This window comes from Canis aureus, chromosome X, assembly GCF_053574225.1.
Source record: "Canis aureus isolate CA01 chromosome X, VMU_Caureus_v.1.0, whole genome shotgun sequence".
Taxonomy (NCBI): Eukaryota; Metazoa; Chordata; class Mammalia; order Carnivora; family Canidae; genus Canis; species Canis aureus.
The window spans coordinates 63903893-63917794 of NC_135649.1; the positions used below are offsets into that span (position 1 = coordinate 63903893).

A 13902-nucleotide genomic window follows, 5' to 3' on the forward strand; every position below is an offset into this window, starting at 1 on the left:
ACATCACATCAACAGAAGAAAAGAACCATATGATCCTTTCAATAGATGCAGAAAAAGCATTTAACAAAGTACAACATCCATTTATGATAAGACCTCTCAACAAGTAGGGTTAAAAGGAACATACCTCAACATAATAAAGGTCATTTATGAAATACCCACAGGTAATACAATTCTCAATAGGGAAAAAACTGAGAGCATTTTCTCTATGGTCAGGAACAAGACAGGGATGTCCACTCTTACCACTATTTAGCATAGTACTAGAAGTCCTAGCCTCAGCAATCAGACAACACAAACAAATAAAAGGTATCCAAATTGGCAAGGAAGAAGTAAAACCTTCACTATTTACAGATGACATGATACACCATATAGAAAACCTGAAAGACTAGACCAAAAAAAAATGCCATAATTGATACATGAATTCAGTGAAGTTGCAGGATACAAAATCAACATACAGAAATCTTTGCATTTATATACACCAATAATGAAGCAGCTGAAAGATAAATCAAGGAATCAATCCCATTTGCAATTGCACCAAAAACCATGAAATACCTAGGAATAAGCCTAACCAAAGAGGTAAAAGATCTGTACTCTGAAAACTATAGAACACTTAGGAAAAAAATTGAACAGGACACAAAAAAATGGAAAAATATTCCATGCTCTTGGATTGGAAGAACAAGTACTGTTAAAATGTCTATATGACTCAAGCAATCGAAACATTAAATGCAATGACTATATCAAAATACCACCAGCATTTTTCAGAGCTGGAATCAACAATCCTAAAATGTGTATGGAACCAAAAAAGACCCCAAATAGCCAAAGCAATCTTGAAAAAGAAAAGCTAAGCTGGAGGCATCACAATTCCAGATCTCTAGTTATATTACAAAGCTGTAGTGATCAAAACAGTATGGATCTGGCACAAAAATAAACACATAGATAAGTAGAATAGAATAGAAAACCCAAAAATGAAAAATATATATATAAGTAAATAAATTAAAAAATAAATTAAAAAAAAAGAAAACCCAAAAATGAACCCACAATTATATGGTCACTTAATCTTTGACAAAGCAAGAAAGAATATCCAACAGGAAAAAGTCTCTTTGACAAATGATGTTGGGAAAGCTGGACAGCAACATGTAAAAGAATGAAACTGGACCACTTTCTTACACCATATATAAAAATAAATTCAAAATGGATTAAAGACCTAAATGTGAGACAGGACCATTAAAATCCTAGAGAAGAACACAGGTATAACCTCTTTGACACCAGTCATAGCAACTTCTTACTAGATACGTCTCCTGATGCAAGGGGGAAAAAGGCAAAAATGAACTAATGGGACTTCATCAAGATAAAAAGCTTCTGAAAAGCAAAGGAAACTTTCCATCAACAAAATTAAAAGGCAATCTCTGGAATAGGAAAAGATATTTGCAAGGGACATAACTGCCAAAGGGTTAGTATCCAAAATATATAAAAAAGTTAAAAACTCAACACACACACAAAAGAAATCCAGTTAAGAAATAGGCAGAAGATATAAACAGACATTTTTCCAAAGGCTTACAGATGGCTAATAGATACATGGAAAGATGCTCAACATCAGTAATCATCAGGGAAATATAAATCACAATTACAATGAGCTATCACCTCACACCTGTCAGAATGGCTATAATGAACAACACAGGAAACGTGTGAGCAAGGATGCAAAGAAAGGGAAACCCTCTTATACTGTTGGTGGGAATGTAAGCTGGTGCAGCCACTATGGAAAAGAGTACAGAGATTCCTCAAAAATGTAAAAACAGAACTACCCTGAGGCACCAGGGTGGCTCAGGTCATGATCCTGGGGTTCTGAGACTGAGCCTCACATTGGGCTCCCTGCTTAGCGGGGAGCTTGCTTCTCCCTCCCCATCCACTTGTGGAATCTCTAAAATAAATAAATAAAATCTTTCAAAAAATAGAACTACCCTACAATCCAGCAATTGCACTATTAGGTATTTACCCAAAGAATACAAAAATACTATTTCGAAGGGATACATGCTCCCCGATGTTTACGGCAGGATTATCAACAATAGCCAAATTTTGGAAAGAGCCCAAATGTCCATCCATTGATGAATGGATAAAGCAGATATAGTATACATATATATACAATGGAATATTACTAAGCCAAAAAAGAATGAAATCTTGCCATTTGTGATAACACAGAGCTAGAAAGTATTATGCTAAACAAAATAAGTCAAAGATAAATATCATGATTTCACTCACATGCAGAATTTAAGAAACAGACAAACATGAGGAAAAAGAGAGGAAAACCAAGAAACAGATTCTTAATTATAGAGAACAAATTGATGGTTACCAGAGGGGGATGGGGTAAATATGTGACAGGGATTAAGGAGAGCACTTGTGATGAGTACCAGGTGTTTGTTGTATGTAAATATTGAATCACTAAATTGTACCCCTGAAACTAATATTATACTGTATGTTAACTAAATGGAATTTAAATAAAAACTTAATTTAAAAAAAACAGAAGGAGGGGTGCTTGGATGGTTCAGTCAGTTAAGCGCCAACTCCTGGTTTTTGGCTCAGCTCATGGTCTCATGTACCATGGGATCAAGCCCAGTGCTGGGCTCCATGCTCAGCAGGAAGTCTACTTGAAGATTCTGTGCCTCTGCCCCTCCCTACTGCTCATGTGCACACTGTCTCTCTAAAATAAGTAAATAAATCTGTTTTAAAAATAGAATGAAAAGACAAGCCATAGACTGAAAAGATATTTGCAAAAAAATCACATATCTAAAAGAAGATTTTTTTTTTTATGATAGTCACAGAGAGAGAGAGAGAGAGGCAGAGACACAGGCAGAGGGAGAAGCAGGCTCCATGCACCGGGAGCCCGATGTGGGACTCGATCCCGGGTCTCCAGGATCGCGCCCTGGGCCAAAGGCAGGCACCAAACCTCTGCGCCACCCAGGGATCCCCTAAAAGAAGATTTATTTGGAATAAATAAAGAACAATCAAAATTGAATAAGGAAACAAAAGAAAAACAGCAAAAAATTTTGAGAAAAGTTTTTACAGCCATTTGACCAAAGAAGGCATACAAATGCCTAACAAACACACGAAATGCTCAACAGCATTAGCCATTAAGGAAATGACAGTTAGTGTGATACCACTACACACCGACTAAAATGTCTATAACTAAAAAGACTGATAATACAAAGTGTTGGAGAGAATCTGAAAAAGCAGAACTCACAAACATTGCTGGTGAAGATAAAATAGTACAGCCACTGTGGTAAATCATTTGCCAGTACCTCAACAAATGAAACACACACTTACCATACAATGGAATAAATCCAATCCTAGGAATTTTCCCAAGAGAAAACATATGTCCAAACAAAGACTTGTGTGAACACTCAGAGCATTGTTTTATATAATCACAAAAAAGTTGCAACAATCCGTATGTCTTTCAATGAATGAATGGGCAAACAAATTTTGGCACATCCACAAAATGGAATACCACTCAGCAAGAAAAAGAAAAGAACCAGTGATACAAAAAATAATATAAGTAGATCTCAAATGCAAGATGTTACATGAAGGAGGCTAGATTCAAAAGGCCATATGATTCCATTTATATGACAGTTTTTAAAAAGTAAAATTTGGGGTATCTGGGTGGCTCAGTTGGTTAAGCATCTGCCATCAGCCTAGGTCAAGATCCCAGGGTCCTGGGATCAAAAGAGCCCTGCATCGAGCTCCCTGCTCAGCAGGAGCCTGCTTCTCCCTCTCCTCTCCATTTGTGTTCTCTGTCACTATCTCTGTCTGTCTGTCTCTCTCTCTAATAAATAAATAAAATCTTTTTTAAAAAGTAAAATTTATAGAGACAAAAAAACAAATCAGTGGTTATGAGGGGCTGAAAGTAAGGAGGAGGAATAACTTCAAAGTAGGGTTACCAGATTTAGCAAATAAAAATACAAGATACCCATGGACACGTAACTCTTGATCTTGGGGTCATGAGTTCAAGCCCCATGTTGAACATAGAACTTACTTTTAAAAAATTAGAATAAAATAAAACATATAAATAAAATTTTTTATTAAAAAACACAAGACACCAAGTTAAATTTAAGTTTCAAATAACAAATAATTTTTAGTGTAGGTATATCTCATGCAATATAATCATCCTAAATTGTGGTTCCAGGGCCAGCACCACTAGAATTAATTGACTATTTGTTAGAAATGCAAACTCTCAGGCCCCATCGGACCTACTAAAACAGAAACTCTGAGAGTAGGACCCAGCACTGCATGTTTTACCAAGTCTTCTAGGTGATTCTCACAACTAACCAGGTTATGGTTTGAGGACCACTACTCACTGTATCTGTCACTGGCAATAAAGAACCATAAGAAGTGATTATGAAGAGAAGGTGGCACATGAACCTATTTAATAAATCAATTCATCATCATAAAATACTAACTAAACAGCCAAAATGTGTATAGTAGGTTCTCTGAGAAGGGACCACAGCAGTGAATCCCAACTGAGGGCAACTCTGCCCACAGAGGATATTTGGCAATGCCTAGAGACACTTCTGGTTGTCATAAGTGCAAGCAGGAAAAGGCTATTGGCATCCAGCGGGTAAGGCCAGGGGTGCTGCTAAACATTCTACAACGCACAGAGCAGCCCTCAGACAATAAAGAATTATCCAACCCAAGATGTCAACAGTGCTGAGATTGAGAAAGCTGGATGATAAAGATTAATCAAAACATTTTTTACCCCAAAAGCTTTAATTTCAAAGACATTTTTATGAACATGGAAATAGAAAGTTTAAAAAAGTAATGACAAAACATAATTTGAGGTTTCTCATACTAAAAATACTAGAATTAAAAAAATAAATAAAAATAAAAATAAAAATACTAGAATTATTCTGAGAAGAATTTATAGAGACTAGCAATACATAGCTAATACATCAATTGGTGGTAAGAGGCACCTTCATGATTAACTTTTTCAGAATTTATGTGATAAAATAATTCAGAGACAACCAGTTTGAGAACATATGCAAATTAAAATGCATCTGTAGACACTGTATGACCAGAAAACACTGGCCCAGGAATCACAGAACTTGAGTTCTAGTTTTGCTTTCGTAATAGGTAACTGTAATTTAGCACAGGTCACCTCATTAATCTCAGCTTCCATTTGCTAATCTGTAAAATGAAGAGGTTAGATTATTGAATTCATTATGTAAGAGCCTTTGTAGCTTTAACATATGTCTATGTCAAAAAAATGAACATGGGAAACATTCCAAATTTTTTTTTTAAGATATGAGGGGGGATGGCATCATTATATTCCTTGTAGGGTAGTTTTATATTGACTTTTGGACTTTGGTTCTTGTGTTTATAAGGTGTAAAACAAAGCCATTTAGCTTATCTATTTATAATGGTTACAATTCAGGTTCATTATAGACAAATTAGAATATATAGTGTTAAGATGGTTTGACGAGGTCAATTTTATTTTTGCAATTAAAAATTGAAATGAAGAGGTGCCTGGGTGGTGCAGTCAGTTAAGCATCTAACTCTTGGTTTCGGCTCAGGTTATGATCTCAGGGTCACAAAATGGAGCCCTGCATGTGGCTCCACATTCAGCATGGAGTCTGCTTGGGTTTCTCTCTCACTCTCTCTCTACCCATCCTCCCAACCCCTACCCACTCTCTAAAATAAAATCTTTTTTAAAAAACTGAGTGAACTGGGCACCTGGCTGACTCAGTTAGTAGAGCATGTAACTATTAATCTTGGGGTTGTGAGTTCAAGTCCCATGTTGGGTGTATAGGTTACTTAAATAAATATATATACATATTTTTTAAAAACTAGAAACATTTAAAAAATTGAAGTAAAAAAGCTTAGAAAATTGCTGTTACACCTTGTATGCATGTACTTAAGGAAGACTACATTATTATTTCACATAATTGTCACACTATATAAGAGAAGAAAGCCTACAACCCTTTACCTGAAAACATATATTTTAGTTCAGTATGAAATTAAGAGTAATAAAGAGTATATTAGCATCTATACACTTAGAAAAAAAATCTATAAATATACAACCATAATAATGTCAAGATTCCATTTTCAGATGTTTTAAGTTGAAAAAAATATATAATTTTGTATTTTTTTATAAAAAGAAAAGTTAAAGGGGCAAAGAAAATATATTAATCTTCTCAGTTTTTATTATCAAACATGTCAGTGTGTCTGCTTCAATCTCAGTGTTAGAAGCAATTTTCTAGAATTCCAGTCAACAACATTTGACTTCACTGATTTCCAAAGACAAACTTACTTTAATATGATATACACCATTCAGATTTCCAATCTGCTGCTCAATGGTCCAAACACAGGAATCACATGTTATCCCCTCCACAGAGATGGTGACCGAATCCACACTCATACTTCGATCCATCTTGATTTCTTCTTTACATTCCTATTAGAAAAAATGAACTCACTAATTTCAGCCATGGAAATAATCCTTCCTCAACTTTTCCCCTACCTTCTCAACTGAAAATATTCTACTAATAAAATGTTGTCAGCATTCTTGTCTCTCATCTCATTTTACTCTCCCCTCAAGACCACTGATTTAGCTATTCCCTTGGAATAGACTTTCTTCCAGATACCTGCTTAGTTAACTTCCTCATCTCTTTCAAGTCTTTACTCAAATCTAATCCCCTTAATGAGTTTTACACCGACGCCCTGCTTAAAATTGCAATACACATCCCTTCTACACAAATACACTCTGATTCCCCTTACATCTGCTATATTTTGTCTTTTTATAGAACTTATTATCTTCTAATACAGTCTATAATTTAGTTACCATTTGTTGCTTATTATCTGTTTTCCTGTGGCAGTTTTAAAAGATGCTCACAAAGTCTTCATTACTCCTTTCAAGAGGTGGAATTTAAATCCTTTCCCCTTGAATGTGGCCTGTGTTCAGTAACTTGTTTCCAAACAGAATATGGTGGAATAGACAAGGTATGACTTCCAAGAGTAGATTATGAAAGGCACTGGGGGAGGAGGGAGTCACTGTGGATTCCTCCTTGTCCTCTTCCCTGAATGACCCGATCTAGAGGAAGCCATCTTCTACATCATAAGGACACTCAAGTAGCCTTAGGGAGATGTTCATGTGGCAAGAAATTGAGGCCTCCTGCCAACAACCAGATGAGTGAACCATTTTAGAAGCTGATACTTCAGACTTAATTAAGCCTTTAGATGCCTGAAGCTCCAGTCCACATACTTACTACAATTTCATGAGATATCCTAAGCCAGAACCACTCAGCAAAACCACTCCCAAACTTATGACTCACAAAAACTATAAGATAATAAGTGTTTGTTCTTTCAAGCCATTACATTTTTAGGTAATTTGTTACACTGCAATAATTAACTAATATATGTCCCACTAGAATGAAAATTCCATGAATGCAGCAATCTTTTTTTTCCCACTGATGTTAGTTTGAACCATGTGAAGTTGCCATTGTTGTGTATCAAAATAGTCAAATACTGCCAATTTCATATAGATCAACCTAATATATCCCATGAAAACAGTGTTTTCCTCTGGTGAGGGGAACTAAGTGGTTAGGGGATAAGAATGGGAGAAAAAATTTCAGTATATGACCTTTTGCATCTCTTTTTAAAGTTGAGACATAATTGACAAAACATTGTGTAAGTTTAAGGTGTACAATGTGTTGGTTTGTAGGATTGTTGGTTTGTAGGATTAAAACCATTAGCTAACACCTCTATCCTATCACTTAATCATCATTTCATTTTTTGTGGTGAGAACAATTAAGATCTAGTTTCTTCTGTATCTTCTAAATTTTGTACCATGAAGATGTATTATCTATTCAAACACACACACACACACACACACACACACACACACAAAGGAACAATGTACCTGAAATAATAAAAAACAATAATAGGGATGGGCGTTTATAGCTCAGGCATTCTGAGATCCCTGGTCTTGTTTGGAATGTATAAAAAGAAATAAACCTTAGATTTTGTTAACAATACATGTTAAAAATTTAAAGGTACTTAGTAGGAGACTAGAAATAGAATATATAGCTTCCAAAATAGTAGAGGGAGAAAAAGAATAAAGAAAATTAAATTATGCCAATAGAGAGCAAGGGAGATAAATGAAAATTACAAGAAAAGAAAACTAAGAACATATTTCTTTAAAACTATTTTCTTTAATGGATTATATAAAATGATTATGATAAAAGCAGCTAGAATCAGGCTTAAGAAATTATTCAGGAATAAAACCAGAGACTTCCCAATATAGATCTAGGGGCCGGGATCCCTGGGTGGCGCAGCGGTTTGGCACCTGCCTTTGGCCCAGGGCGCGATCCTGGAGACCCGGGATCGAATCCCATGTCGGGCTCCCGGTGCATGGAGCCTGCTTCTCCCTCTGCCTGTGTCTCTGCCTCTCTCTCTCTCTCTCTGTGTGTGACTATCATAAATAAATAAAAATTTTAAAAAAAAAGATCTAGGGGCCTCTCTTAGAGCACTAGAAATTATTCATGTTTAGGTAAATTAGAGGGTTTAATTAGAAAATGTTTAATTACAGGACGCCTGGGTGGCTGAGCAGTTGGGTGTCTGCCTTTGGCTCAGGTCATGATCCAGGGTCCAGGGATTGAGTCCCACATCAGGCTCCCTGTGAGGAGTCTGCCTCTCCCTCTATCTATGTCTCTGCCTCTCTCTCTGTGTCTCTCATGAATAAATAAATAAAATAAAATCTTTTTTAAAAAAGAAAGTGTTTAATTATGGAAGAAAAATTTTATTTGGAAGAATATATTAGCTCAATGTACAGAACTTGCAAATTATATAGATTTGCAACAAAAAGTTTTGCAAAGATTATAAATTATGTAGAAAGGACCATTTTGTCTAAGAGGGAAAAGAGTGGCACAGCGGTTTAGCGCCGCCTGCAGCCCAGGGTGTGATCCTGGAGACCCGGGATGGAGTCCCACATAGGCTGCATGGTGCCTGCTTCTCCCTCTGCCTGTGTCTCTGCCTCTCTCTCTCTAGCTGTGTCTCTATGAATAAATAAATAAAATCTTAAAAAAAAATAAGAGGGAGAAGAGAAATACTGAAGTAAAACTTACCCAAACCAGTGATGAGGGAAAAGAAGAACAGGAAATAACCAGTTATCATGAGATGCTATCACCTGAAATTGAAGTACAAATAAAAAAAAAGTCTTAGGTCCAATAAAATTAATCCAATATTCATTAGGGTCTCCATGACCTGGGATAAAGATCTTGTTGTGTGACCATAATAAAAAATTAGAGACAAAGTATTTCTCTTAGACTTATTTGTCAAAATTAACAATGGCCAACTACAGAACTCAAAAGGTATTATACAAATACCATGATTTACATTGACTCTATTTTGCCCCAAAAGTAGTTTCTTTAAAAACACCAAACTACAAGAGGGCAGTAATTTTAAAAATCAAAACACTATGTAAAAGGATCTTTGGAAGGACTCATAAATATTATATCAGTAACATTAGTTAACTCCAGAGAGGGAAAGAGACTGGGTGGTTGGGGAAGCTTTTGCATTTTGTATATTTATTAATGAGAGAGACAGAGAGAGAGGCAGAGACATAGGCAGAGAGAGAAGCAGGCTCCCTGTGGGCAGCCTGATGCAGGACTCGATCCCAGGTCTCCGGGATCACGACCTGAGCCAAAGACAGACGCTCAACCACCGAGCCACCCCAGGTGCCCCTAGGAAAAACTATTTAAACTGAAACATCTCTTGCAATAAATTTATTCTGAGTGGTATAAAAACAATTACTACATCATCCTAGCTTTGCTAAGTTCAGAGAAACAAACAGAAACTGCTGCTGACCCACATCCTCTGCTCCTAACAAAGCAAGTTAAATGGACTCTTCTTATTTCTTTGATTTCGTTGGAGCTTTGAACAACTGGACCAATATAATTTCCAAATATCTAAAACCACAGAAGTCCTTTGGGGATAATTTTTTTCAAATGTTAATTCATTTTCAGCACATATTTTTCATTATACATGTTCTTTTTTTGAGATATAATTCGAACACTATAAAATTCACCCTAAGATGTACAATTCAGTGCTTTTTAGTAATTTCACAAGGATATGCAACAATAATGACTATGTAATTGCAGAACATTTTCATTACCTTCAAAAAAAACTCCATACCCATCAGCAGTCACTCCTTGGTCCCTTTACAGCTACTGGCAAAAATGAATCTACTTCCTATCTCTATGGATTTGTCCATCCTGACAATTTCATAAAAAGGGATTAATTCAATATGTGGCTTTCTGTGTCTGGAACTCTTTCCCTTAGCATAATATTTTTAAGGTTTAACAATGTGTGGAATGTATCTGTACTTCATTGTTTTCACTTGCTTGATGGCATCTTTTGAAGCAAAAAATACTTATTTTTTGTGAAGCCAAATTTATCAATTTTGTCTTTTGTTGCTTGTGCTTTTGGTGTCCTATGTAAGAAACGACTGCTACACTGAAAGCCATGAATATTTACTTCTATGTTCTAAGAGTTTGGTAGTTTCAGCTCCTATATTTAAGTCTTTAAATCAACTTTGAGTTAATTGTTGTACATGATGTATAGTAGGGATCCAAGTTACATTCTTTTACGTGTGATGTCAAGTTCTCCCAGCACCATTTTTTTAAACAGCTTTACTGAAATAAAGTTCGCATATAATTCACACACTTAATGTGTAGAATTCAGTAGGTGTTACATTCACAGATATTTGCAACCATTACTACAATCAATTTTACAATATTTCTTTCACCTTAAAAAGCCTGATACCCTTTAATTATCACCCTCCCATCTCCTAAGCCTCTAACCCACTGCCAGGCAACAATTAATCTTTGTGTCTGTATAGATTTTTCTCTTTTGGACATTTCATATGAATGAAATCATACAATATGTGACTGGCTTCTTTCACTTAGCATAATGTTTTCAAGGTTCATTCATGTCGTAGCATGTATCAGTACTTCATTCCTTTTCATGACTGAATTATATAAGGATATATCACATTTTGTTTATCCATTCACCAACTGATGGGAATTTAAGTTGTCCCTATCTTTTGGTTACCGAGAATAAGGCTGCTATAAATATTTATGTACAAATTTTTGTGTTTTCATTTCTCTTGGGTAAGAGTGGAATTGCTGGGTCCTATAACTATGTTTCAACTGAGGAACTGCCATATTGCTCTCCAAAGCAGCTGTACCATTTTACATTCCTACTAGCAGCATATAAGGGTCCTAATTTCTCTAGCTCCTCATATAAACACTTGTTATTATCTGGTTTTTTATTTTAGCCATTCTAGTAAATGTTAAGTGATATCTCATTGTGGTTTTGATTTGCATTTCCCTGATACTTAATATCTTTTCATGTGCTTATTGGCTATTTGTATATCTTTTTTGGAGAAATCTCTACATGAGTCCTTTACCCAAATTTTTTAATTGGGCTTTTTGTTTTTTTTTTGTTGTTGAGTTGCAGGATTTCTTTATATATTCTAGATATTAATCTCTAATCACATATATGATTTCCAAATATTTTCCCCTATTCTGTGGGTTATCTTTTCACCTTCTTGATAGAGTCCTTTGGTGCCCAAAAGTTTTTAATTTTGATGAAGTCCAATGTATCTATTTTGTTGTTGTTGTTGTTGTTGTTGCCTCTAATCATTTTTTAACTGAGATATAGCTTATATATAGCATTATATTAGTTTTAGGTGTACAACAAAATGATTTGATATATATGTATACTGTGAAATGATTACCACCGTAAGTTTATTTAGCACTTATCACCATGTGGTTAAATTTTTCTTCTTATGATAAAAACCTTTAAGATCTCTCTTAGCAACTTTCAAATACACAATGTAGTACTGTTAACTATAGTTACCATGTTGTACATCATATACCCAGAACTTATTTATCTTATAACTGAACATTTATATCTTTCGACCACCTTCACCCATTTCACCCATCTCCAACACTCACCTCTGAAAACTCAACAATCTGTTCTGTAGGAGTTTGCTTTTTTCAGATTATACATATAAATGAGTTTACATACTAATTTGCCTTTCTCTGACATACTACATTTAGCATAATGCCCTCAATCCATATTGTTACAAGTGACAGAATTTCCTTCTTTTTAATGGCTGAATAATGTATGTACATATACACCACATTTTCTTTGACCGTTTATCCATCGAAAGACACTTAGGTTGTTTCCATGCCTTAGCTATTGTAAATAGTGCTGCAATGAATATGGGTGCAGACATCTTTCAGACAGTGATTTCATTTTTTTTATAAATACCCAGAAATGGAAATGCTGGATACAAAACTAAAAGACAACCTACAGAATGGGAGAAGATATTTGCAAATGACGTATCAGATAAAGGGCTAGTTTCCAAGATCTATAAAGAACTTATTAAACTCAACACCAAAGAAACAAACAATCCAATCATGAAATGGGCAAAAGACATGAAGAGAAATCTCACAGAGGAAGACATAGACATGGCCAACATGCACATGAGAAAATGCTCTGCATCACTTGCCATCAGGGAAATACAAATCAAAACCACAATGAGATACCACCTCACGCCAGTGAGAATAGTGAACATTAACAAGGCAGGAAACCACAAATGATGGAGAGGATGCAGAGAAAAGGGAACCCTCTTACACTGTTGGTGGGAATGTGAACTGGTGCAGCCACTCTGGAAGACTGTGTGGAGGTTTCTCAAAGAGATAAGAATAGACCTGCCCTACGACCCAGCAATTGCACTGCTGGGGATTTACCCCAAAGATGCAGATGCAAAGAAACCCCGGGACACCTGCACCCTGATGTTTATAGCAGCAATGTCCACAATAGCCAAACTGTGGAAGGAGCCTCAGTGTCCATCGAAAGATGAATGGATAAAGAAGATGTGGTTTATGTATACAATGGAATATTACTCAGCCATTAGAAACGACAAATACCCACCATTTGCTTCGATGTGGATGGAACTGGAGGGTATTATGCTAAGTGAAATAAGTCAATCGGAGGACAAACATTATATGGTCTCATTCATTTGGGGAATACAAATAATAGTGAAAGAGAATAGAAGGGAAGGGAGAAGAAATGGGTAGGAAATATCAGAAAGGGAGACAGAACACGAAGACTCCTAACTCTGGGAAACGAACTAGGGGTGGTGGAAGGGGAGGTGGGCGGGAGGTAGGGGTGAATGGGTGACAGGCACTGAGGGGGGCACTTGATGTGATGAGCACTGGGTGTTATTCTGTATGTTGGCAAATTGAACACCAATAAAAAATAAATTTATTATTTAAAAAAAAAGGAAATGCTGGATAACATGGTAGTCCCATTTTTAATTTTTTGAGGAACCTTCATTCATACTATTTTCTATATATTCATTTTTAAAATGTAAAAACTTAGAAAAGCTGAAAGAGGGGTACCTGGGTGGCTCAGTTCGTTAAGCAACTGACTGTTGATTCAGCTCAGGTCATGATCTCAGGGTCATGAGATCAAGCCCTGCTTCGGGCTCCACACTCAGCAAGGAGTCTGCTTGAGATTCTCTTACCTTCCCTGTCCCTCTCTCCATCCCCCCACTTGTATGCTTTCCCTCTAAAGATAAATAAATAAATCTGTTTTCTAAAAAAGAAAAGCTGAAAGAAAAATTCATCACTAAGCTCACCATTCTGTCTTAATTTCATTCAACTAGCATTAATTATGGAATAATTATATGGTATGACTTATCGGAAATTGATTCATAAATTAGTCTACTTGTGTTATTTTATTCTTTATATTTATTTTTATTGAAGTATAGTTAACATACAATGTTACATTAACTTCCAGTATACAATACAGTGATTCAACAGGTCTATGTATTATGCTATGCTCACCACA

General features: G+C 35.8%; 1 protein-coding gene across 12 annotated transcripts in view; it reads right to left on the reverse strand.

The window, feature by feature from the left end:
- Window positions 1–13902, reverse strand: part of ATP7A (ATPase copper transporting alpha) — a 154689-nt gene that overhangs the window by 102634 nt on the left and 38153 nt on the right. For 7 of the 12 annotated variants that reach the window (XM_077889255.1, XM_077889253.1, XM_077889244.1 and 4 more), the window contains 2 exons: window positions 9102–9163; window positions 6293–6433 (listed from right to left, as the gene is read on the reverse strand). In XM_077889255.1, the coding sequence (XP_077745381.1) occupies window positions 6293–6412 (120 nt within the window). In that variant the 5' untranslated portion in view covers window positions 6413–6433; window positions 9102–9163. Of the gene's footprint in view, window positions 1–6292; window positions 6434–9101; window positions 9164–13902 lie in introns of those variants that run through there. The other 5 variants (XM_077889249.1, XM_077889252.1, XM_077889250.1 and 2 more) reach the window with 2 other exon arrangements.